This window comes from Lissotriton helveticus, chromosome 12, assembly GCF_964261635.1.
Source record: "Lissotriton helveticus chromosome 12, aLisHel1.1, whole genome shotgun sequence".
In the NCBI taxonomy this organism is placed as follows: domain Eukaryota; kingdom Metazoa; phylum Chordata; class Amphibia; order Caudata; family Salamandridae; genus Lissotriton; species Lissotriton helveticus.
The window spans coordinates 250,770,884-250,797,934 of NC_136073.1; the positions used below are offsets into that span (position 1 = coordinate 250,770,884).

Consider the following 27,051-nt stretch of genomic DNA (forward strand, 5'->3'; position numbering starts at 1 on the left):
TTCTTTGTGAAAACGTTTCTGTCAACTTTTTAAATACATGAATATTCTTTAAAAATCATACACACTAAAAAAACGTAACTACTTACCTGTTTTAAGTAGATGTCCCAGTGCTGAATCCAGGAGTCCGAAGAAAAACCAAAGGAAATGATGGACGGAGCGTTGACAATACAAGCACTCACCCCCAGTCAACTGATCTGGGTTTAATCCATCACCATTCTTTAGCCCACTCTGCCACCCCAGTTCAGACATGGCCATATGCAAATCAGTCTGACCCTGTGCCTCATGGGATGGTGTGGAGTGCAAAAAAACGATGGATTTAGGCCCAGATCTCTGTACTGGGGTGAATGTATGACATTGTTCTGCATTGTGTCCATCAATTGTTGTTTTTGCATTTGTCACCCAAGTGGGATGGGTATGCTCAGACGTGAGTCCCATGCTCTCCACACCACTGGAGTCAAGCCATCCAGGCTGATGACGGCTGATAGCCAGAAACCGGTCCTTGGATGCTTGATTCCGGTCCAGGAAAGACATGGCTTGGCAGTTCGGGCTGGACTGTTCCCATGAGGCACAGGGTCAAGGCTGATTTGCATATGGTCATGTCTGACCTGGGGTGGTGTGGAGTGCAAAAAAACGATGGATTTAGGCCCAGATCTCTGTACTGGGGTGAATGTATGACATTGTTCTGCATGGTGTCCATCAATTGTTGTTTTTGAATCTAGGAGTCCAGCACTGGATTACAAAAGTAACGCAAAAGTAATTTACCTGCTATTTACAGGAAAAACCTATGTATTTCAATGTACTGGTCCAAAAAGTTTCTAAGTGTGGACTTTTGAAATCTGAAAATATTCTTTAAAAATCGTACAAACTATGAATACGTATTTACTTACCTGTTTTAAGTAAATGTCCCAGTGCTGAACCTAGGAGTCCAGCATTGGATAACAAGAGTAACGCAAAAGTAATTTTACATGCATTTACTTCAAAATGCCATTCATTTCAATGCATTTACTAAGTATTGCCACCTACTGCATCCCCTGTAAATCAAATCAAGTACAATCTTCATTGCTTTTGAGGTCTCGCTGCGAAAAGCGCACGAAAGCGCGCTCTCGCTGCGAGGACTATAGCTGTCGGCTCAGCCGACAACGACTGGAGACAAGATCTGGCCACGCGCACATTAAGAAGCATGGCAGAGTCGGATTCTGACGTGCGCCTTGGGATTGGGTCGCGCGCGGCAGAATCCGACTCTGCCATGCGCCTTGGGATTGGGTCGCGCGCGTGAGCTTCTACCGTAGACAGCTCACGTCGCGCGGCTCGTAAGTTTCAGTTTCGTTTTGAGTCTGGGACTAGGTTCTGCATAGGATGTGGACCATTGAGACTACAAAATTGCCTCATAACTGCACTTACATGGATGGGATGTCCCTCGGCTTGTTTTTCTTTTCATTTCCCGTTCCAAACCTGGTTGGCAAAAAGAAAAATGGAGTTTATGCGTTTTAATTTTTCTGGAAGGTAGGGCGCTCGACCTGGGGAACTGTGTTCGAGTCTCGGTAATGTCGCCAAAACCTCCTGTGATTCTGGGCAAATCACTTCATCTCCCCATGTCTAAAATGAATGTGTCCTCATGTAACGTAACTGGTGCTATTTAAAGCGCTTTTTTTTTTTTGCAAATTAGTTTGCGTCTGCTGTATAAAATAAACTCCGGTGTTTGATTTAATAGACTAAACTCTTGCTCAATGAATAAAAAAATGTAGTCCGCAAACAATGCTCACATGGATCCTAACGTGCCTTTAAGATCGTTGTTGTCAGGGACAAGAACCGGCACGGCTGGTGCAGGCAAGATCCCCCGGGTTCGTCGACAGATGACAGAATAGGGAAAGTAAAAAAAGAAACACTCGTCTTGCGCTGCTTGCCTTCACACTAGTCTGTCGACGTCCCCTTGTCCTGCCCCAACGATCTTGCCTGCACCAGAAATAGCCCGCCTCCGGGTGGTGCGGTCTAAGCACCCTACCAGGGTCCATGTAATGGACGAGAGTCCCCAGGCATGACCACCGCACTACAGTGAACTGGGCACCTTTGATTGCGGGTACCGCCTCTCTAACTGTACATGGCTGGCTCAACCAAGGAAGCTACGGCGGAGAAGCAACGGAACTGCGGTAACTATTTAAATGGATGCAACCAGTAGGTATCGACCCAATCCTTAGCCCCTCCAGGCCCGCACCTACATTCTACGCCTGCGCTCCAGCAGGGAACAAAGTGACCATCACTCTGTACCCAACTATGCTCGACATTGCCGCCACTCTCACGTCGCCCGGTGCCACTCCTGCTCTGCCACCCCGACCCCCCTACAAAACATGCCCGGGAGCCATGGGCACACCCAGCCACGAGAGAGATCACACACTCAGCAGACAACCGGAATAAAAGTTACCTGAGCAAGACTCCTGCACTCTATGACGACAGCTGTAAAGGGTTGAGCCCGCCAGCGGTGCACAACTCTTGCATCACCCTCTCTCTACCCGCGATTGCGCTCCATGCTATTGCGGCCGGTACCTCCTGTGAGCAAATTACTCCTACCATTGTAATACCTGCCGCCAATACCTGCCCTCTGCCATGCCTGGTGGAACAGCCCCTGTACCTGCCCAATTCGCCAGCCCGCCCCATATACCATAACCAGCCCTCCCTGTTCTCCTTATCTGATAAATTCCTTTACTCAGACGCCCCCCATTTCCCCTGTGACTAAGCGCCACACGCTGTGTCTTGCCTGGCTGCCTTGGTTGGTGCCCCCACTCACCTTGGCAGACTTTGCCTCCCTCCTACCTTACAACCTTCGCGCGGCACCTTCATCCGAGCCAAATCCCAGCCATCCTCCACCGAAGGAGGGAGCCAAATAGCCCGCTGCAAGCGCCCACCGTGCAACGCTGCACCGCACACTGCCAAATCCCCTAACCACTAGGCTAGCCTGCACTGCACACTGCCAAATCCCCTAACCACTTGGCCAGCCTACACTGCACACTGCCAAATCCCCTAACCACTAGCTCGGGTTCGTACAGAAGATGTGGTCTCTACTCCGTTCCAAATTTCGTGCGGTACTCGACAGGGCTGCCGCTGTTCCCGTTGTATGTGGTTGCTGCCGAACCCCTGCTGCGGGCATTGCGTGAGTATCATGGGCAGGGGGCTTCATTTTCCTTTTTGTAACCTCAACACCTCTGCTTACGCTGATGATACACTTTTATATATTGGTGATCCCGAGACCCATTTATCTCCCGTTAAACGCGAGGTGCTGCGCTTTGGTGGCCTCTCCGGCCTACAGATTAATTGGGATAAATCCATATTATTCCATCTGACGCCCTTCACTGTGCAGTTTCCGCTCGATTTTCCACTACAATGGACAACTGAACCGGTCCGATATTTGGGCATACAAGATCACTCTAACGCGGATGTGGTGATAAAAGCTAACTATGGTAAAGTGGTTGATAGACTCGTTGATGACCTAGATAGATGGATACGACTCCCACAGTCTTTGGCTTGTAGAGTTTCTTTAATGAAGATGGTTGTGCTCCCTCGCCTGCTCTTTCTTTTTGTTAATATTCCAATAGTGGTTCCACAGCATCTATTTCGAGAACTCTGTTCTTTAAGGACCAAATTAGCGTGGGATAGTAAGTCCCCTAGGGGGGCTGTGGACACTCTCATGCTTCTGTATGCTGCCGGGGGACTCAATGCCCCAAATTTTGAACTGTATTACAGGGCCGCACAGGCCTCTCATGCATACAGCTGGGTACATGAGCCCCCTGATTTACCTCACCTTCAGATTGAGAAGGTTGCTGCCGCCCCGCACTCACTGCTTTGCTTCTCAACGCAAACCCCTATAAGGCGCTGTGGCATTCTGCACTTGATTAACTCGGTTGTGCACCCGGGGAATGCTTTACTCAGAATGTATGATGGAGCGCAACTATATTCGCCCCGAATGCTTGTAGAATGGTGCCAATGGTTCACGCTCAGCTCAGAGAGGGGGACCCTGGACTACCTCAGCAAATTGCGTATACATACCATGGGTGATCTATTCAAGCATGGGCGGTTGGGTGCGTGGGAAGACGTAGCTGGTGCAGACAGTGTGCATACCGCTCTGACAACATTCCACTTTTTTAGAACCCGGCATGCTATGCGGGCGATACTTGCGGAAGAACTGCATGAGCCCTTGGACATTCCCCCTCTGCCCATACTGTTGATTGCTCAGAAACCGGGCAAGTTAATTTCTAAGCTATATGCCTCGGCCCTGGTCACCAAGATTTCATCCCTCAGCAGAGTTAGACAGGCCTGGCAGCATGATATTGGCGTTCCTATTACAGATGACATATGGTTCTACTGCTGCGAAGTTACCCTGTAAGATTTCTATTCATGGTCGGCATAGACTCGCCCATTAAACATTTTTAAACGGAATTTATCATTCCCCGTGCGCCTTTTTCGGTATGGGTTGCGAGATGCTGATAATTGTGAGCGGTGTCATGTGCCGCGGGCTGGTTTTTTCCACCAGGCTTGGCAGTGCCCACAGGTGGAACAATACTGAGGGACGATTTTCCAAAAGCTGAATGACATTCTTGGGCTATCCATTGCACCAGACCCCTTGTTGGTACTCCTAGGTTATACCAAACTCCTTAAGAAAAATGTGCGTAAGTTGGTGGCTATTGGTCTTCTCCTGGCCAAGCGCCGGCTAGCGATGGATGAGGGACCCTATGCCCACGGTGACAGAGTGGGAACACAATATTATATACTGCAACAACCAATCTGATGTCTATAACGAAATGCTCCCTCCTTGTAATCGTCCTAAGAGTTTTTGGGATCTCTTTGCTCAATATCAGGCTGCGCAGAGAGCATCGGCAGATGCGCCGGAAGACTAACGAATAATTTTGATTTATCTTGGTATACTTAATGCCTCAGAATGTTAATGAAGATGATTTTACATGACTCTGTGATGTTCTTATGTCCGCTTGTACTCTTGATAACAGTATTCTACCCGCCCTGCCCATCAATTGAAGTTTCTTTTTCTATTGCTGTAACATTACTCGTACCTCACCTGCCCTCCCCCTAACCGTCACCATGTTTTGTACCGAGATTGTTCTGTCTCGCATTTGCTTTAGACCTATGTGATCTAGATTTGTATTATTTCATTTTCTTTTGCATTATTGTATAGGTGGTGTTCTTTCCTTATGTTTTAAAATGCAATAAAATACAATAAAAAAAGTAAGATGTTGCACACCTAATAAATGAGCCCATAGTCTTAAAGGCTCTTTAAGTGTGTGGTGTGCAATGGTTTGTGCTTGTAAATTTGTAATGTAATTGTGCCTAGCCTTAGTATATATTAAAGATTATATGCAAAAACAACTGACAGGAGTAGGTCAGCATCAGCCGCCCTTGCAGTGTCCTCCATTGATTCAATTCGAACTTTGAAGCAATCTATATAGTGCTTCGTGCATCACCTAAGCATTTGATTAAAACAGGCGGCCCCTCCAGTAGACTTTTCGTGCCACTGGCTTTCTTGAGTAGTTCGTGCGGATTAATTTTTCCTAAGAATTGTTTGCTTTTATTTATGGCGGAGGCCGGCAGAGCTGCAGTATGTGTCTACTAAGGAAATACCTGGGGCTTAATGAAGTTTATTTATACCTCTACTTTCTTCACTTTTTTATTACTACCAGCCGCAGAAACTTGGTAGCAAGAGGGAGGTGAGGTGAAGAATAACTTCAAAGAGGGTAGGGAAGAAAGGGTAGGCAGCAGAGAGAGACAGAGGTAAAGAGTGGTGAGCTGTTAGTTCAGATACCAAGAGAGAGAGATGACAGAGCAAGAGATGGGTGAGGAGAGAAGGAAAGATATATAGAAAGACTGGGTGTTGAGGGAGAAATAGGTAGAGAGAAAGTAAAGACAATAAGTGTTAGAAGTAGACAGTCAGAGGGTGTGGGGGTTAGAGAGAAAAATAGAAGCAAGTAAGAGAGAGAAAGAATACTGATGACTCTGCTACATCATGCTCCCAAACAGGGTGTTACACTTCTGTGATTGTTCAACAACTTTGAGCGATTGTCATTTTTAGGACAAGTTTGTGGTGAAAATGTACTCTATTTTGCTGCATAGAAAAAATACTTCTCTAGTGTGGCCCACAACAAAACTCTACTCCAAATTATCTATAATACTTTAGGCCTTGGATTCCTACTCACAAATGACATTACATTGAAGTTTATTTTTCAAATGTGTATGTTTGATGTGTTAAATAAGTCTTCAGTGATGTAACATTGAGGGATGCACCAACACTCTGAAAATTGTTCCAGCGCCACAGGCTTGGGTGCCTTTCTTTGACATTTACATGCTTTCTGGCCTGGGTGCCTTTGTGTAATGGTTCAATGATTTTTGGCCTGGGTGGATTATGTGACGTTTCCATTTTTCCTTGTCTGAGTACTTATGTGTGAGATTTCCATGCTTTCTGGCATGGGTGCTTATGTGTGACATTTCCATAGTTTATGGCCTGGTAAGGATGCTTATGTGTGACACCCATATTTACATGGTTTATCGCATGGGTGCTTATGTGTGACATTCCCATGATTTCTGGCCTGGGCTCCGTTCTGAAATTCAGATCAGGTATTACATCTGACTTTTAGCAGTGCCAGTTGAAGATGTGGGTGGAGCTAATATAGTAAGTGGGTGGAGCCAGTCGAGGGAGTAAGTGGAGCCAGAGAAAAGTATGTGTGGCCTCCGACAAACATTTCAGCACCTGCACTTCATATTTTACAAATTAAGCACTGTGGCCCCTTACACTCAGACAGGGCTTACAAGTACATCTTGGTGGCAGTAGATTTATGCTCCAGATTTCTGTGGGTTTGACTCAGCGCTCAGCTGACGCTTGAATTGTTATAAAGGATTTGCAAGTCTTTATCAGCACATATGCAATTGGCACACTACATTCCGACCAGAGTTTGCTGTCTAGCTCTCTCGCTTACAAAGAAACCATGGGAAGTTTGGTGTGGCCTTGCGGTATTCCTCCCCCTACCATTCTGAGGGAAATTCGGTTGTTAGAAGGAAAAACACGTGACTTAAAGCTATCCTTGACAGCGAGGGTACTAGGCTCGGTTGGCAGTTGGGTCAATCATCTATATGGGGTCCAGAGGGACCTTAACACGCCAAGAAAATCCCTGGGGGGTTGTACACCTTTTGAACTCCTGTTTGGGGTGAGGATATGGGTATCCAACCTTGATAGTGTCAGCACAGTAGCGGCTGAAACCCCATTTGACATCAATGATAGTTTGGATGTTTTACAGAACCTAAAAGAATACAGAGATTTACAATGCAACGTCCAAGTAAAACGCACCACTACTGGGAAGTGAAAACAGTACCGGCAAGACCTGCCTGGGTCCCTAGGATTGGGGACCAGGTCAGAGAGAAAATTGTGGACAAAAAGGAATTTGGACCATCTTACAGAGTGCCTGTACCTGTCCTGGCTGTCGAAGGGTACCAGAACTATACTTCTTCAGCCGCTTGATGGTCGCCGAGACAAGAGGGTTGTCTCAATTGATCTGATCAAACCACGCTATGTGGCCGATTCTCAACAGTAGGCCACATGGGCTCCTGGTTAGCCTTCGCTCTCCTCTCATTACTGTGCAGAAAGCTCACATGGAAGCTTTAATACTGACTGAAGGCTCCACTTTCCAAAGAGAAGCTGTAAACAATTCTCCCTGTTGAAACAACTACAACTGTACAGTCAACAAGTACAGAAATTTCAACTCGAAAAATGTACATCTATGTAAACAAAACACAGGTGGAGTCATCTACCAGTTCCACAATGCAGTATGGCAATTTTTCAGCAGATCCAAGTGCTAACACCGCCTTTCCTTTTCAAGCTACAAGTTTAATGTGTTGTGTCTTTGGATGAAAAAGACTTACTTTGTTGTTCCATGGATATTTCTCTGGATCACAATTGGATTACTCTTCCTGGTACTTTGGATTGGTATAGTGACTGTCTTTTTCCTACTTCTGAATGGACACTTTCTCCCAGAACGCTCCGCAGTACAACTCGTGAACTTTGTTCTTAACCCGTTGCGTGCTTCTGTCGGCCAATGGCCATCACAAGCACTACCTCCATAGTGCCCTGCAAGTCCGTTGGCCAACGCAGCCCTGCCCACTCTTCAAAGCCGCCGCACTGTGGCGGATTTTCGGCCGTGGTAAACGGGTTAAACCACATGCATCATCGCACCATGAACTACGGGACTTGTCCCTGTTGAACATTATAGAAGTTCCAGTTCCTGAAGCAATTGCATGGGACAGGATATTGTATGATGTGTATGGTCCTACTGAACTTTTGCACATTCCTTATTTGTTTAAAATGTCTTTAAATTACATCACCTCTAGGACTGCTCCGATGATTGGGACATTGAAACTGTGCATAATGTGCTTCCCGATTTAGAGCAATCAGCTGCATTTTCAAATTATGAACTGTATGATGGTACAAGTAATTTTGGCGACATGTTCCGTTACCAGTATTATGGTCACTATTTGTAACATAAAGCTAGTATCCCATGCGCTGTTTAAAATTACACTCAATGGGAACACTGCCCAACACTGCCAAAAGGTAGTTTAAAGGAGTTTGCCATTTTTTCTGGTTTTGAAACATCATATCCAGCCTCATATTACTAAAAGCTTGCACCTACACTTGCAAAGAAAAATATGCTGAGAAATACTAAACTGATGTACTCTATTTCCTTTATTTCTCAACTGTCTATACAAGGTTTTGAGATACTATAGACACAAAATCTGTCTGGGGGACAAAAGATTGGTACGTTCAGGGTACAGAGGTCTTATTCAGAGCATGCCTCAGACTACATCAAATGATTTTCCTGAACAAGACAGTGCGAAAAATGTCATGTCTGGGTATAGCAGAAATAAAGGATTTGAACGGATCACTGACATAATATCGATGTCATAAATATCGATGTAGCAAAATATCGATAAAAAAATATAGAATACCAAAATATCGACTTCCTATCTCCAAACAGGTAAGTACAAAAATATCGAATCAAAAATATCGATGTAAAAAATATAGTTGGTCAAAATATTGAATTTTTTAAATATCTTAAAAGTAATGTAAAAGTAATGAAATAGTAAATATAATTAACTTAAACATACTTAAAATACTTAAATAACCTTAAAATTAATAAATAATTAATTTAAGTTAAAAATAAATTAACATACAATTAAATTTTTTAACACATATATATATATATATATATATATATATAAACATAATATTAATATAAAATATACTATATTTTTACCATAGGCTAGCAGGAGAGTAATATTTACTATTACCACTCCAGTAAATACAACAGTAGAGAAAGCGTTGGATAGCGTAGGGGTCAAAATTACTATTCCCACTCCAGAGAGTGCAACAGTAGAGAAAGCGTTGGATAGCGGGAGGGTAAAAATTACTATTCCCACTCCAGAGAGTGCAACAGTAGGGAAAGCGTTGGATAGTGGGAGAGTTAAAATTACTATTCCCACCCCAAGGAGTGCAACAGTAGGGAAAGCGTTGGATAGCGTAGGGGTAAAACTTACTATTCCCACTCCAGAAAGTGCAACAGTAGGGAAAGCGTTGGATAGCGGGAGGGTTAAAATTACTATTCCCACTCCAGAGAGTGCAACAGTAGGGAAAGTGTTGGATAGCGTAGGGGTAAAAATTACTATTCCCACTCCAGTGAGTGCAACAGTAGGGAAAGCGTTGAATAGCGTAGGGGTAAAAATTACTATTCCCACTCCAAAGAGTTCAACCGTAGGGAAAGTGTTGGATAGCGTAGGGGTAAAAATTACTATTCCCACTCCAAAGAGTGCAACAGTAGGGAAAGCATTGGATAGCGTAGGGGTAAAAATAACTATTCCCACTCCAGAAAGTGCAACAGTAGGGAAAGCAATGGATAGCGGGAAGGTTAAAATTACTATTCCCACTCCAGAGACTGCAACAGTAGGGAAAGTGTTGGATAGCACAGGAGTAAAAATTACTATTCCCAATTCAGTGAGTGCAACAGTAGGGAAAGCGTTGGATAGCGTAGGGGTAAAAATTACTATTCCCACTCCAGTGAGTGCAACAGTAGGGAAAGCGTTGGATAGCGTAGGGGTAAAAATTACTATTCACACTCCAGAGAGTGCAACAGTAGGGAAAGTAAATACTTCATATATGAATAAAAATAAATTAAATATTAATACCAAATACAAATTAATTAAAAGTAATTAACAATGTTATATAATATAATAATTAATCAATTAAAAATACAAAAAAATATTACAAATAAATACCTATTAATGCAAATTATTTACCAATTAACAATTAATTAACAATTAAAAAATTATTAAAAATTACAACAAAACCAATAAATAAATAACAATATTTAATTAATTACAATTAAATTACTTCCCACCCTATTCCCCTATAAACCCACAACCGGCTACAAAAAATAAATTAATAAAATAACATAATTATCAATTAAACTATTAATTAAAATTAATTACCAAATATATTTTAATTAATTACCAATTATAAAATTTAAATATCAATTAATTCCAAATAAATACCAATAAATAAATAAAAAAATGCTATTAATTATAATTAAATTACTTCCCACCCTATTCCCCTATAAACCCACAACCCGCTACAGAAAATACATTGATAAAATTAACATAATTATCAATTAATCAATTAATTAAAATTAATTACCAATTATATTTTAATTAATTACCAATTAAAAATTTAAATATCAATTAATTCAAAATAAATACCAATAAATACATTTAAAATTTTTAATAATTATATTTAAATTACTTCCCATTCTATTCCCCTATAAACCCACAACCCGCTACAGAATTATATTACGCAAAAATTAAATACCATAAAATTAATTAATTAAAATAAATGATAAAAAAATATACACTTTTCGCACATATACTAATATAAAAAATACTTTCAAAAATTAATATTAACTTACTTACCTCAAATTCGATATTTTTGTTGTCTATATTCTGTCCATTCTATATTTTTGTTGTCTATATTCTGTCCATTCTATATTTTTGTTGTCTGTATTCTGTCCGTTCGATATTTTGTCCATTCTATATTTTTGATTCGATATGAATGCTATTCTATTCGATATTTTTGTAGTCTATATTCTGTCCATTCGATATTGTATCGATTCTATATTTTTAACTCGATATTAAAAACTCGATATTTTGAGTGTATACCGATTTGAACACACCATGTATTCCTGCATTTTTGCGTTTCGAGAATTGGCAGCAATTTTACACACTTTAGTGAGGATACGTAATGGTTCTTTCAATTCATCCTACCCCAATTGGAAGGGTTGGTTGGTTTGGCCTGTGAAGACAAATGGGTGTCAATCTAGATTCCTGAGTAACACCAAAGGGTTTAGGAACAATAGGCCTGATCAACGATATGTACAAACAGAACACTCGGGGGTCATAAAGTGTTGGGATGTTATGCCTAGATTGACTACAAAACTCAACAATCTCCCAGGTGAAACAACACTTGTCCCTTCTGTCTGATAACATGGATCTCAGGGATTTTTTTATTAGGCCCCTGGAATCCACGTCAAAAGCGCTTTTTGTATGGGATATACTACAAGCTGTGGAAGATTTCTCAACAGGAAGCTGCTGAGAGATTGCACGAGATTGATAGGGTTAACTTAGAAAAGGCTTTGCCAGTGGTTGACAACGGTATGACCACATTATTATCCAGAATGTATTCACGGGGCAACATAGTGTCTTCAGCAACTGACATAATACAGCAAGACATAGCTATATTACAACACGGACAGTCACAATTACGGTCAAAAGTATTATTGAGCTGGAAGTTACAAACGTTACGTTCTGGCCACGTGCCATGCCGTTACATCAACAGTAAAAAGAACAAGTGATGGACAGAATGCAGAACAATGTCATACATTCACCCCAGTACAGAGATCTGGGCCTAAATCCATTGTTTTTTTGCTCACCATGCCAGTCTAGTTTGGACCCAGCCAGGTCCTCCCTGGACTGGAAACAAGCATCCTAGGACCGTTTTCAGGCTTTCAGCCCTCATCAGCCAGTATAAATCTGTTTTCAGCATACGATCTAACAGAAAGACAGATAGTAATGGCACGCAGAGATTCGAAATATACCATGTCTCACATTGAAAAATTAGACCAATTACCTTTCACTATGGCTGAAACACCTTCCACTGATTGGATAATCCATGGTTACATCCCCCTACCCTTTCCAATTCCAATATTTTCTTCAATGCCAACAGGTAGGCAGATATGAAGCGCTAGGGGAAGGATATGTGCACAGATATTGGGAATTAGCGTTCATGTTTAGATGCAGGAATGGGGACAAAGAAGTATTTCTTAGCAGTTCCGACTGTGAAGATGCTTTAAACGGATCCTTAGTTTACAAGGACATTTCTCTCCTCGGAGCATGCAATGCTACAATTAGCGAATTTGTCTTGATATCTGAAGGGTTCCCCAGCTGCCATGAGTCATCCTGTGTTCAGGCTGTTCTCGAATTGGAGCAATTTGATGTTGAATGATCAAGGTTGCTGCCGCATGGAACCAGGCATCGTTTATCAAGTGATGGTTAATTCCATTGTGACTTGTTGTACACAAGTACTGTTTCCATATGCCCGCACAGCTAGGGAAGCAGCGTTATGGCCTTCGATAAATGTTTCCAACATAAAATTTGATCCCCTAAGCAAACCTAAAGCCACGCTCTAGCAAAAAGATGTGGCCTCAACTTCAGCCAAAGAGACGTTTGATCTCCAGGTTACAAGGTCCTCTTCTGTGTTACATACACTAACTTCCCGCTGCATTTTGGGGAGCTAGTCCATCGTATCTTTAAACATGTCTGATACAAAAGGAAAAATTCACTTTTTTTTTTACAAATATTGGCTCTGGTTTGGTTAGCACCTTTCAGCCGATTTTTTGAGTTATATCATCTTTCATATACTCCGTGTTGGGAAGTGTTTTTGGAGAGCTCCCGCTTGTCCTTCTACTTGTGGCTGGGATCCTGAATTTATTTTATCTGCTCCGCAATGGATGTCCCAGTTCAAATCGGGATGGTGACAGCACTCCTAGTGCTACATTGCCATGTGCGCATGGTACACTGCTTCGGCACACCTCGACTTCAAGAACTGAACAAGCATTGGTTCATATCCTTCAGGCCTGACTGCATACAACCTGTTTTCTGCTGTCTGCTCTGCAGCAATGAATGTGTCCTGAATATATGTCTCGGATCAGAATTGGTTGCACCACCAGACATTGAAGTACTGATGGACCCCTTAAAGGCCCATGCGTATTGCTGTCCCCAACGTATTCCATTGATGATGAAAGCATATTTAGTGCCACCCTGGGATGCTTCAGCTCCCGGTGATGTGGAAAACTTATGGGATACGCATCCTCCCTCAATGGCTGAACTGGATGGAATCACCTTTGCTCCATAAACATGCTACAAGATGGGACCCGAGAACGTCTTCGGATGTGGGCAACAGTCATGTTGCCCCTACCACTCGGAACACATAAACAATTACCCCTGTCTGTGCTGGAACAATTTTAAACAAAATGAACCAAAACAACTTTTGATTTTTTTAGGCACCATGACTTTCTGAGTGCTTGGGATCTCAAATGATATTATGACTGTTAAATAAATATTTTAACGGGAAGCCCGCTTTTAAGAGTAGTTTTTAACATTTTAAGAATTGTCTGCAGGCTTTTTAGACAGCATTTTAGTTATCGATCCTTAGTATGAGGAGTGGGTGTTATATTCCAAATTTAGGCCTATGTAGCAGATCAGCTTATTTCTTACATTGTCCTCAAAAATAACATTTTCAGCTATGACCTTTTGCACATATTTTGGTGCACGACAATTTTGGATTTGTTTCCCTGAAACTAAACTTGTTTCCACATCTAGCTTCGTACAACATTATTACAATGCCCTGAACATCATGTACAAGGTCTTGTTTCACACTCTGTGCAAATGTCATTACAATCTTTATCCTTAGGGCAACAGGACTAGCTACATATCCATTACATATCTAATCTATATGCAAATTGTAAGGCTTCTCTCTATTATAAAAGATGAGCATACCGATAGATTAGGAGAGGCTGACACCAAAAGTCCTTGCATTCTAAGAAATCACCATGCAGTATTCTGACATCTCATAAGGGGTTTTCAGTTTGTGACCAAAACGGGGTCCTTCACTCTATCCCATCAGGTAATAGGGTTGGATCATCCCTTGGACAGATTCTTGGCTTTACATCTACACTCACTCTAGGTACACTCAGAGTAGGGTCCGCAAAGTAGGAGTACGCTCGATTACTGCCTTGTTTTGTATGCCTGCATATATGCATTGTTTTAGCACCATGGTAGAACCACATCAATTATTTACCTTTCTGGAGCTTGTAATCAAGTTTATCAGCTTCTGTCCACTAATCATTGCAGCACTTGTATTTTATGCAGGACTAACATTGGTTCAATAAATATTATTGAAAACGCCCCACTGTGTATTCTCTGTAGGGTTCTTTGACAATAAGTGAGCACGAGTGACTGAGTGAAAAGGTCTGTCCTGTTTCCGCAATCCCAGAGGGGCCAGGGTTGTCATGTGCTGTGGTTGCCAAAAACCATTCCCTCCCTGGTAGGTTATGGGGGTTTACGGTGGCACTGTGAACTAGCTGGTCTATAGGCCAACGTATCCTGCGGGGAGTAAGAAAATGTTCTTTCTTAAGAGGAGAAAATTATACTGCAGAGTATTGTATATTATGTTTAGCAATACCTGCCAGAGTTCCTGTAGCTCTTCTAGAATTTGCTTCTTGCAATTTGCTATTGCTTATGTAACTCGCACGCACGTGCCATTGAGTTTCTATGCATTAGAAATAACTGAATCTTTGTGGTTTTTCAAACGGACTTGCATCCACGAACAGAATATTAATATCTTTGTGTCCGGTGGACAAGCCGATCGATCAGTCTATTCTGCCCGTTTAAATTATAATCAGGGTTTCTTCTCGAACTACGTATTCCAGCAGGCTTGCGGCATTATCGTAGTTCTTTCACGGGAAGTTATCTAAATAGCTAATTTGAACGATACTGTTGAAATCGTGGATTATTTTAGCTGCAGTATATTTTTATGAATGATACTAGCCACTTGTGACTGTAGACAAACCGTGCAACCTTTTGGTTTGTATCGTAGAAACCGCGAGTACCACATATCCCATCAGCCTTGCAACTATATTGTAGCTTTTCATACAATGTCATCACAATACGTTTAGTGCTCGTTAAGTTGCAACACCTGATTTGTTCAGTATATAAACATGCCGGCATCTCTTTCAGTTACCTCCACCCCAGCGAGAGTCTTCGTCTCGAGGTACCGACGGAGAGGTGAGTGTGAGGAGAGCAACTGCTGCGATCTTTGATTTTGAGGTCCGTACATCCGTGTCTGGCCTATGCGAGTTATATGCATTCCTGCATTCTACCGAGAGCGTCTGACTTTAAAAATTTGTCGCGTTTAAGAATGCAGCTCCCCCACTTTTCGTGGCAAAACTGGTAGAGATGTTGCCCCCGTGAGACATTGACAGCTTGTCCCACTCCTATTATGGAGATAGCTAAAACCCTCACTTCTTACATCCTAACTATGGCCCATCTGGTAGCAATTTAGGATTGCATTTTGTTAGGTTTCGCCTCGTCGAAAGCTGCGCCGCGCAGCTTTTCGGCGCAGGCGAAAACTTTTGAGAAGAGTATGTGGCTTGGTCACCGCCTCTCACTTCCATTGGCTAGCTCCATAAATGGAGGCTAGCCATTGGAAGTGAGATCTGTCCGTCATGGTCCGAGGCGATTCGTGGGCGTTCCGGCGATGTTTTTCTCATCCTGCCCCTTTTAATACGTCATGCGGCGGTGGACGGATGTTAATTTTTTTTTTTGGTGCTTGCGGTTTTCGTCATTGTTGCCTCGTTCTCCTTGAGCACGGTGAGCAGTCCGAGCCTTCCCCGGGAGACAGACATGTTCTTTAAACAACCCAGACAGAGCACGGTGAGCAGTCCGAGCCTTCCCCGGGAGACAGACATGTTCTTTAATCAACCCAGACAGACATGTTCTTTAAACAACCCAATGTGACATTTTCCCCCAAAAAACGATTGTTTCTCTAATTACTTGTCCAATTGTCGGGACAGGAATTGTAATGCCGCGGCGCTGACTGCATTAAGGGGGCAGGGAGACGGAGTTCCCGTGATTCAGCAGGGGTGCGAATCTGTTTGTAATCTGAGGTACAATGTATGCATTCGGAGGCCTTAATTGCCTTTTCTTCCCTACGGTTCTGTCACCTAACCACATTCAACGCATTCCTGTGCTCGGCAGATTACAGCCAATCAGCGCATGCAGATGAGGGCATTTGTCTCATCCTCGCCGAGGGCTGTGGTTAATGAAGAGAGGAGAGGGGGCAGGGGAGATAGCGCCCGAGGGCGGAATCCGCAGATGAATCTCAAAGCCATTGTGGCTTCAAAGGCGCCAGGATGGGGGGGGTGACGCGGCCTCGCCTCTCGCAATCAAGGTCAAGAATCAGGAGGCCCTGAATGTGCAAATGTCGGAGACAAAGCCCCCTCAGCTGTGTGATAAACAAATTAGAAATGGGTTTTAACTACTGGGTTTTGGTCACGTAGTCACAGAGAGTCACTTTAGTTAGTACCAGAGACCCCCGTTTCAATCATTTGTGCCCCGCCCCCCTCTCACAGTGTACCAGCAAAATACAACGCATCCCAGGGACATGCCCCGGTCACTCACTGTGCTTCTGCTGCGCCGAGGTATTCCACGCCCTCCCACCACCCTCCACACACGCAGCTACCAATTGTGAGCGTGTGCAGAGAGCAGCTGTTTCCTTCGTGGCTGGCCGGGCTGTGCCCCTCAACTGGTCACGTGCCCCTCCTGTGAAAGACCTAGCAGCCACGCCAAAATTCCAGTTATGCATGCATTCCTATCTCGAAATCAAGCGCCCGAATACCGTTGTCATATTATGTATATTTATATTGAGCTTTCGATGCCCCTTGAAACCCCTTGTGTACAGTTCACCGAGTCTGCACGCCCTCTTTGCCGCAGGTTCAAAAGCTGCAGCATATTGTTTCAAAGGTGCAGCATACTTGGTACAATAAGTGCCAGATTTGCAAAGGGTCGTGCAAAGTGAGGCAAATCGGTGCAAACCCTTGAAAGGGTCATTTTTTTCCAGCGTATTTTGCGCTGGAAAGGTGCAATTTTTTTCAGCATACATAGTGCGTTGCGCTGTCTTCAGAGCTTTAAGTGGGATGAAAAAACTTGAGGGTCTCTCAAAGGGGCGTGCCCAATGTAATTAGGGGCGTGTCTTAAAACTGTAAACTAAAAATCTGTGCTTAGCATAGTGTCGCCGCCTTGTATTTTGCTGTTTTTGTCATGGCATCCAGATTTATTATACAATAAGTAACATCATACCTACAAGTCAGGACTATTGGCTTTGTTAGTTGCATAAGATAAATAAGCAGCAACTATGGCTTGTATATGATATTCAAAAAGCTTCCACTTAAAGCCCTGTTGACACCAGGACAATGTTGGGTCAACGAGAGAAAACTGGGCGTGCTACCTTGGGGTTTGGGGGTGGAGGGGACTGTACTTTAAGTGAAGCTCAGGTATACAGTGATGCGTATTAAACTAAATTTGACGTTAATGAATTGTATAAGATCATAAACTTGTAGAATTCCTTCGCTCAGTTTATCAACCCCGCCACACGTTCTCATTAGAGCAGGACGTTGGATTTACCCTCTATCACTGTAGATAGCATTGCGTAAATCGAATAGATAAGCTAAAATAAGAACAAGTAAATGGTCTTATGAAGTACTCTGGTGCGGCTGCAATAAGACGGACGCCAGCCCACAGCAGCTAAAAAACTGTCTGTGTGTGCGCCCGGGAAGTTTGGCTGACACACATGACGAGGTGGGGAGGGGAGTGGGTGGCTGAAGCCCTTTGAGCTCTATGGGCGTTGCGGACCTGCTGATTACAGAGCCACACACCCAGATACACACCTCCGTGGTCACATTTATTCCTCAGACAGCACACTCTTCGCATGCTGCTTCTACCGTGGACTGGACAGAGAGATACAGACTGACCGGGAAGGCTCGCATTCACCTTCCCCAAAGTACAATCTCCAACTGGAGTTAAGTTGCCAGTAAAGCGCTTTTGCGAGGAGCGGCGGCCGCCGAGAGCGGCGCTGGGCCGCGCACGCAGCCTGGCCTTTGGGGGGCTTTGATGGATTGTGAGCGCATCTGAGCGGGCAACCTTTTCCTTTCAGACAGCCTAGCTCCCGAGGCTCTTTCCTATAACGGCCTTATGGCTTCAAATGCTCTGTAAGGACACGTTAATTAAACTGTAATTAATCATACTGTCCGGAGCAAACTTGAACAATTACCATAATCAAACAGGAGTTAATAACGGCCCGCGATAGCCCCGGGCTATCACTTTTGTTAAGCAGGCTCCCGTTCAACCAGAACAGCTTTTGCCCCGGCCCAACATATGTGTTACATATTAAAACAAGTATTGTTATTAAAATGATACTGCCCTCTGGGACATAATGTATCATTAAGTGTATTTGCCCTTGAAAGCAAATTTACAGTCAAATCTTTTTTTCCTTTTCCGGAATATGCAAACGTTTTCCTTCTCAAATGGATGGACTGAAATTAAAGCGAATTTCTGAGGCTATTCGGATTTCCGGGGCAGCGCCTTCTGCACACATTGTTAATCTACAAATTTGTATAAACATTTCTGTGGTCGTCGGTACTCATAACAGCTCCCTACATTAAGACTCACACCTTAGTCCTACATTTTTAGAAATATTTAAATTGTCTATGTGCGCGCTCACATCTAAACACATATCGACTTCCTAGTATAATATCCTAATAATATGCACCTAAAATATAAAATGGCACTTCTGGACACTTGAGTTATTTAAACACACGTGTAAAGAAAGAGTATCAGTAATGCTTCAGAAAAATCGCTGATTTTTTCTTCATTTTGAATTATACCATTTTTACCGTTCGTGTCTGGTATTTCATGTTTGTACTTTTCGAATGTGTAATACAGCTAGGTGGGTTTGTAATATTACTACCTCTCTTTTACTCTCATTATATTATCACTCGTGACATCATTGCGGTGTACACGTGCCCTTCAAGTTCCCGATTATGGGATGCTCCTGTTTGCTCGCATTTTACCTGTTCTTATGTGGACGCCGATTGCATTGTTATTACCAATAGTGTCTGGCAGTGATAAGCAACCAGTTACCTAGGGAAAGCTGTCTTTGTACCGGGGCCGGCAAGGCTCCTCGTCCCCATCGCAGTGTCCCCAGCATGGTGTGAGGAGACACAGGGCCCCCTGGGGCTGCAACAGGCCCGCCCAATTCTGGAGCATGTGCCCTTGGGACCCGGACGATGCAACATTTATGGGGTCTGGAAAAAGCCAAACAGAGGCGAACACGATCCAGCAGCTAGCCAGGTGACGCCTGTCCGCTCATCCATAATTACTAGCTTATTCTGTAATTATTCCCCACAGTTTAATTATTCAAGGCCAGGGCAGGACTCATTGTGACCGGCTCTTGCAGGGGCCGCATGGTCACATGAACTGTGTGGGTGTGTGGGGGGCTCTGTGTGGGTGTGTGGGGGGCTCTGTGTGTGTGTGTGGGGGGGGGCTCTGTGTGTGTGTGTGGGGGGCTCTGTGTGTGTGTGGGGGGCTCTGTGTGTGTGGGGGGGCTCTGTGTGTGTGGGGGGGGCTCTGTGTGTGTGGGGGGGGCTCTGTGTGTGGGGGGCTCTGTGTGTGTGTGGGGAGGGCTCTGTGTGGGGGGCTCTCTGTGGGTGTGTGTGTGGCATTTGCGAGAGATTAAGCTATTGGCATTGTAAATGACAATGTCATTTATTTATCTGTTTTCAAAACCAACACATAAATGAAAATGTTGTCATTTACAATGCCAATAGCTCTAACTTTTGCAAAGGCAAAACCGTTGCATTGTAAATGCTTGTTTCCAAATGGTCTGGCATTGGAATTCAACCCTATGCTTAGAATTGGAACTAATCTTATGAATAGGATTAATATATTTATTTGTAGACACTATCAAATAGCTGGTTGTTCATTTTTTCTGTTATTGATAGAAGTTAGGATTTGGGTATTAAGCTGGATAATTTTTATTTTCTGCTGATTTCTTACAGCTGCGACGGTCTACATAAATAAGTAATGTAGGACTTTTTTTTTAGTTGAGTATCTGATTACTTTTTAGAGCGGGGCCTCATTTAATGACACTCGAGCTGGATCCGAGCGAGGTGAGGTCCGGACCTGGACAAGTAGTGGTAAGCACTCAGTCTATTTATTAAACAATGTCTAATACATTTGACATGAAAGCACTAATTCACTGATGCAGAGACTATTTATATGTTTTCTCAATTTTTTCTATAAATTTAATTGAGCATCATGCTTGTCTCAAGGATTTGGAAGTTGTAGAAACAGGATATACACTGTATGTATTTATCCTTCATTCTTTGTTGCAGTGACAAAATATTTGTAGAGGTCCTGACGAAAGGCAGGGAGATTCACCCCAAGGTTGAAACATTTTTTTAAAACACACTTTATTGCCGACTGCAGCAGAAGCAGGGAAATGGTACAAAGCAATAATAATCATCACCAGTCTTTTCATTTTTCTTCCTCAGTTACATATCAGCCAGATGCAGCAATTACAATCAGTGTACCCACACATTGCTACACACCTATGGTCTATGTATATTGCATAACATAGCTGTCCCCCACCCAGTTATTGCTGTATCCTGCAGTATATGTTCCAATAATGTGTATTTGTGTCCTTTTACTAGTAAACCAAACTACTCATGTAACTTAACAGCAACCAAACCCTCCCACCCCCCACCCTCTCCTGGGGCCAGATGTATGAAACCGTTTGCCAATCACAAACTGTTTTGGTATGTATGTGCAAAATCGCAAAATAAGGAATCGCAAAAATTGTGATTCCTTATTTTGCTCAAGCATTTAAGGAATCGCAATTTTGCGATTCCTTAAATGCTATGCATCAAGCATTTTTTTTTTTGAGAATCCATATTAAGAAATCGCAAATTACCACCAACTTGTAGTTGGTGGTAATTTGCGATTTCTTTTACAAATGCACTTTTTGGCATTTGTTAAGGTGCCATGTGGCGCTCATACATGCCCTTAGGGCATGTATGTGCGCCATATGCGCACACATGTAAGTTTCAGGGGTGCAGCATGGTGTCCTTTGGACACCCCTGCACCCTTGAAATTATTCTCAATTTGCGATTAGCAAATTGCGAATCGCAAATTGAGAATAACTTCACATTCCTTTCTATGGGCCTCCTGGCCAATAGAAATGAATGGGAAATTATTCCTTAATTGCGATTAGCAATTTGCTAATCGCAATTAAGGAATTTTAAGAAATCGCTAAAAAATTGCAAATTTCTACATACATCCCTGTTAGACCTGTCAGCCCTAGGGTGGTCTTTCCCTATTTTTTTTCGCCTTTCCTCATTTTTCCCACTTTCTTTTTCGTTGGCCTTTAGGTATCCGGGCACCTTTCCATGGCCAATCCATGTTAAGGTGCAGGTGCTCTCCAGATATGGAAGCGATTATGAGACCGAACTGGTACGTAAATGTTGTGACCCACATTACCTCTGCAATAAAAATTGTTTTACAAAAAAAAAAAAGGTGCAGGTGCTCTCTACTCCAAACATGGCTGCCACTGACCCCTGCTACTGCAGCATGGTCTTTTTAGGCGCACTTTAGTAGCCAGGAGCTGGCTGGAACCCTTAAACAATGTAGCAATGCCTGCCTGCCAGCCTGCCCATAGCTAGAATGAGGGAAGCTCCTGGAACCTTCTAGAACAGGGGAGGTGACACCAACTGCCACTGCCAACTGCCAACTGTCGCTATATAAGGAAAGGGAGGGAAACTTTCTAGTTAGTTGGGGCATCACTGACCTGGGGGACCCACGCAGGAGAGTTAGGCGGGAGGGCCTAGTCAGGGACTTATGCCATTGGGAGTGACAGGATTTAGGTGCTGCCTCTTAAGCTGAGTGAGGTATCCTAGACTAGCCCCCTGATCTGGCCCAGCGGTAGGGGAACCCAGGGACCATCTACAGTGACCTGAGGAAACTTATCCAGCCTCCAACTCAAGCCCGCCCCACTTCAAGAAATCACCTCATAAGGGCGCAGAACCATCCAAGCGCAGAGAAGACTACTTGCCCTTCACACAGAGACTACTGGGGGATCGACCAAGAACTGGACTGTGCTGCCCCTGCGCATTCCCTGCCTCCATCTAGGCCTACCCTGACCTGCCTGCCTCCCCCTGACTGGAATGCTCTGATCGCTATCCTGCCTGCATTCCCTGCTGTAGCGCTCGAAAAGCGCTGTAATCTGTTCCCCTGTCAAGCGCTGTGTCAGAGACTGCCTGCCCTGTCGAGAACTGCTGAGGGTGCCCCCCTTGTCCTGCCTGCAACGAGCGCTGTGACTGACCCAAGCGTTAGATCGCCCACGTGACTGCCCCTGTAGCGCTGTGAAAACTGAGCACGCTGGCCAGGGTGACTCACCGCCACGGACCGGAGCCGTTTGCGCCCTCCTGAAGCACCGAGGAATCTCCCCTTGTGCCCGCGGCTTCACCGCCATCATTGTGCCCCCCTCGGCGGCCCCCGTGTGCCAGGAGAGGGCTGCCGGAATCTTCAACCAGCCGCGCCGGACCCGAAATCACCCTGCCTGTCGGCACCCCGTAGATGCAGCGCCATCATCGAGCCCCCTCGGCGGCCCCCGTATGTCAGGAGAGGGCCGCGGCACCAAGCGCACTAGGCCGCGCTAGGCCTGAAGCCATCCCCGGCCTGTGTCACGTGACGGGGAGCGCCGCCGCGTCATCGGCCGCGCCCCCGCCAGAGCCGCGCAGCCATTGGCTGCCAGGATCGAACCCCTCACAACGAGGCCCGGCACCCGGGGGAAGCCTGGACTCATCGCGGAGGGGGTTGTGGAGCTCAAGAGCCCCCTCCGTTCTGTCCCATACGCCGCGCCTGTCCCTCTACGGGTGCCAGAGCCCCGCAACTGCCCCCTTCCCTGCGTCTGGCCGAGTGAGGCCCACGGGAGGGCCGGAGCCACTCCCACCTTCTCAAGAACCTACGCAAGGGCCCGGAGGGCCGAAGACATAATGTAACCCCAGGGGAGGAGGGCGGAAGGCCGGACAAGGCCCTGAGTTCGCCCCTCCCCCGGGGAAAACTGTGACTGGGCCCCGTTGGCCCCAAGGAGCCTGAGAGTGACTGTGAGGCCTGGTTTGAGCCTCTGGGGCACGCGGGCCAGGTAACTGTGCATGCCTGGTGAACAGGCTTATACTGGATTAACTGTTTAGACCCTAATTAACAACGAAGTGGTACAAGGCCTGATTACCTGTTTCAAGCTTGGCGATAGGCTCATGGTTGATTAATTGTTTATGCCTAATGACCTGTCGCTTGGTCCTGAAGTGATTTAGCCCTGCATAGGGAGTTGTCAGCCTTGATGAAATGTTTTGCCTTAAATGAACTGTTCATTCTCATAAGATGTGATGCCCATACTACTTCCTGAAATGCTAGCTCATGATTCATGAAGGTATCCACTTTGCCTGATGAGAAGGTTATTGCGACAGGCTATGTTATTTTAATGAATTGCTAACTTTGCTCCTATGATGAAAATGCTTTACTGAAATATCCTAGGAAATGTTGATGCATTGATTGCCTGATCTTATTTGTATAAAAGGTATTGATTTTTAATCAAAAGTACTGGTGTGGTCTCCATTATTGCGCCCACTTATTGTCTCAGTGGATGAGTGTGTTGTGTAGCTACTTTACACATAAGCCCCTGGTTGCCTTCCTGCTCGAGCCATGCTACCCCCCCGAAGAACTGGCGGTCCCAGTTCTTACAATCCCAATTTGCAATTCCCAAATAGCGATTCCTTAAAAATCGCTATTTGGGAATCGCAAATGATGGGGATGATACATCTGCCCCTTAGTCCTTTCAGCTCCTACCTACGCTCTCCGCAGGTATATATGACATCACATAAATCACTGAATATGTAACACTAACAGGGGACATTGTATACATTATACATCTGTGAAGTCAGAAAGTCTGAGGTGTAATGGAAAGACCTGTGTTGTGGTGGGTTCACACCAAGGTATCCAAGGGGAAATCCATCGCCTCTAGGGCAATCAATAGGCCTCCCAATCCAGGGCTATTGGGTGTTTACGCAGCCTCCTCTCTTCCTCTCTACGAAGGGTCGCGCCCTCCCCCACTGCAACAAGTCAGCCCGCCACACCAATATTGATGGGGGTTTAGGGGACTTCCACTTCATAGTGATAGCCCTAATAGCCAAGACATAGGACAAATCTGTAAACTTTAAGCCGACTTTCTGCTTTCCTGATCGGCGTCGTAGTCCCAATAGACAGGATAAGGCCTCCGTAGGGGCCGGCAATTGTGTTAGGGTATTATTAACCCGGCAAATCCACTCCAATAAACGCATAAGCGTGGGCAAATCCCCCAAGGCTGAAACATGTTGACCACGTTGACAGTGATTAATCTCTACCGGTCTCTTTTTTCACCTGCACTTTGGTTTTAAATTGGAAAACTTCGCAGAGTATACATCAAAGGAATGGTTGCACTGTACATCTCTGGGGTTTATCCTATTTTACTTCACAATTTTCACTTTCTGCACTGCCTTTCTTCACATAAAGATTATGTAAAATACATAAAATTTCCTTTGCTTGCACTTTTTTCTTGTGAGAATCCACAAGAGGATACAACTGAACCTCCTTCTTTTCCCTAATTCTCAAGGGAGAACTAGAGACAGTTGTTTGGTAACACCCAGTTGATGACACTGGGCACATATATATGTGCAATGATGGGATACCATATATCCTGAAGTGGCTTCGGTTCACTTTTTTTCTTTTGACTTTAGTTTTCTGCATCATTGTCTTTCCTTTTCACTCTCTTGACATATAGTAGATAGATGTAATAGCAGTGCACATTCATAGACTGTACTTCTGAAGCACATAGATCATTAGACCGCCAATTCTTCTTGTATTCGACATACACTCCGTTCAGTCAGTTCCATTAATCGGCCTCCGTACTGCTGGTGGCGACGGTCCTTCTTTAAGCTCCAATGAAATGTATTAGGTCTATTATTTATGAACTGTCCTTGTGCGAAAGAGGCAGTCTATACTCCTTCACTCTGTCTCTGCTTGTGGTCTTCTCTCTCGGTTGTGAACTCCTGTCCTCTGGGTGCCGGTGGTGCAGAGTCTGTACTGATACACAGCGTCCCTTAGCCCAACCTATAGCTGCGTGGACTCAGTACAATGAGGACGGAGAGGTTGCTTTGTCCAAGCTCCACAGGGGCAGCGGTGGGCCACCTTGGGCTTTCACCAGTGGGGGCATTTACTCCGCATTTGTGATTCAATATTTAGGTTAATCACGTGTGTCAGGAGCTCACAGTCAGTTACGACTGACTGCCGCCATTTAGCTGTAGCGGAAGCTGATTGTATTTACTATACGGTGGGGAAAGCTTTGAAGATTAATACATAGGCCCTTTTCCATGTAGAGCCTTGTGAGTTAATCAGCAGATCTTGAAAGTAATTCTATTTCTCACCGGTAACCAGTGCAGGGACTGAAGAAGAGGGACAGTTGCAGTACCGGGGGAAGGTTATAAACAAGATGTATAGAGGTGTTCTGGACTTCCTGAAGTTTGGAGAGCAACTTCTCGTTTATGGAGGCCAAAAGTGAATTGCCATAGTTCAGACGGTTGATAATCAGAGCCTGGTCTAGTGTTTTCCTTGTGGCGAGTGGTAATGGAGGAAAGACTCTTCATAGCATACCCAGCATGTAAAAACATGAGCCTGTTATGGCAGAGGTTTGTTCTTTCATAGTAAGGGATTGGTCTAGCCAAACTCCAGGATTTTTTACAACAAATTTGGGTACAGGGGCCATACCCAATTCTGATGGTCACCAGTCAGGTGGCCAAAGAAGTTCGCCCATTCCGAATAGCATAATTTCAGTTTTTGCGGTGTTAAGCTGGAGTCTGGTTTTAAACATCCAGGTTGCAATGACTTTCATCCCAGCAGAGAAAGATACTTTTGATTTAGTCAGTCAAAGTGCATCATATCTGAGGTGGAAAGTGGGGGGTAATCATGCTAAAAGGATCACTTTTCCAATCTCTACAATTCTGAATGACCCACAACAAAGTCCAAGGGAGTAACTGGGGCTAACATGTGGCTGCCAGCCTCCGCTGAAATAGGCCTCATAAAGGTTCAAAGGACTAAGCCTTCCTCTCCCTCAGATTCCCTGGTAGTGCCAACCAACTGTCATAGTGCTTATCCCGCGCATCCAGTAACTCTTTCTGGAATCAAAGAGAGCTTTGATGCAGACAGAGGATGGTCTTCCTCTCTCCCTTCAGTGTGTGTGACCTACCCAAGCCCTAAGGAATGTCAGTAATACACATTTCCTGTCTGGGAGGTGCAGCCTTCACCTCTCCAGCCTCTGCGTACCTGTTCTTCCAAAATGGGAACTACAGGCCTCCATGTTATGTTCCATTGACAGGTACATACATAAAACCCAGCACATGCAAGTATCACACTGCCCCAGCACCCACACACAAGTATCATACCCTTTCTGGTGCTGCATACAATTCATGCGAGCCAAGGGTAAGTTAAGTAAACAGGCCTTGAGCTTTACACGAGTGGGCCAGTAGGCCGAACTGCTATGACACAGGTAAAAAGGCCTGTTGGTATTACTGATTCTACTAACCATAAAAACGAATTTACTGCCATCACGATGCTCGGGTTACTTAACTCTAGATAAGGGCAGTAGCCCATACCTTCACAAAAGTACTGCAGAGTGTGCCACTCCCAGTCTAAACAGAAGCATTACAATGAGAGAGGCATAGGCCATGGTGCACATGCATGATCTGTGTTCGTCCATTACCA

The 27,051-nt window shown here is 44.5% G+C and overlaps 2 protein-coding genes across 3 annotated transcripts in view; one reads left to right on the forward strand and one right to left on the reverse strand.

Annotated features, from left to right (window-relative positions):
• LOC144797610 (EP-cadherin-like) overlaps positions 1 to 27,051 on the reverse strand; it is a 536,417-nt gene that overhangs the window by 368,543 nt on the left and 140,823 nt on the right. The window lies entirely within an intron of this gene.
• The window catches only part of LOC144797609 (B-cadherin-like), a 696,579-nt gene continuing 689,861 nt past the window's right edge, over positions 20,334 to 27,051 (forward strand). Inside the window, exon 1 of the mRNA XM_078668297.1 lies at positions 20,334 to 20,399. Coding sequence (XP_078524423.1) covers positions 20,346 to 20,399 — 54 coding nt within the window. The 5' untranslated portion in view covers positions 20,334 to 20,345. The remainder of the gene's footprint in view (positions 20,400 to 27,051) is intronic.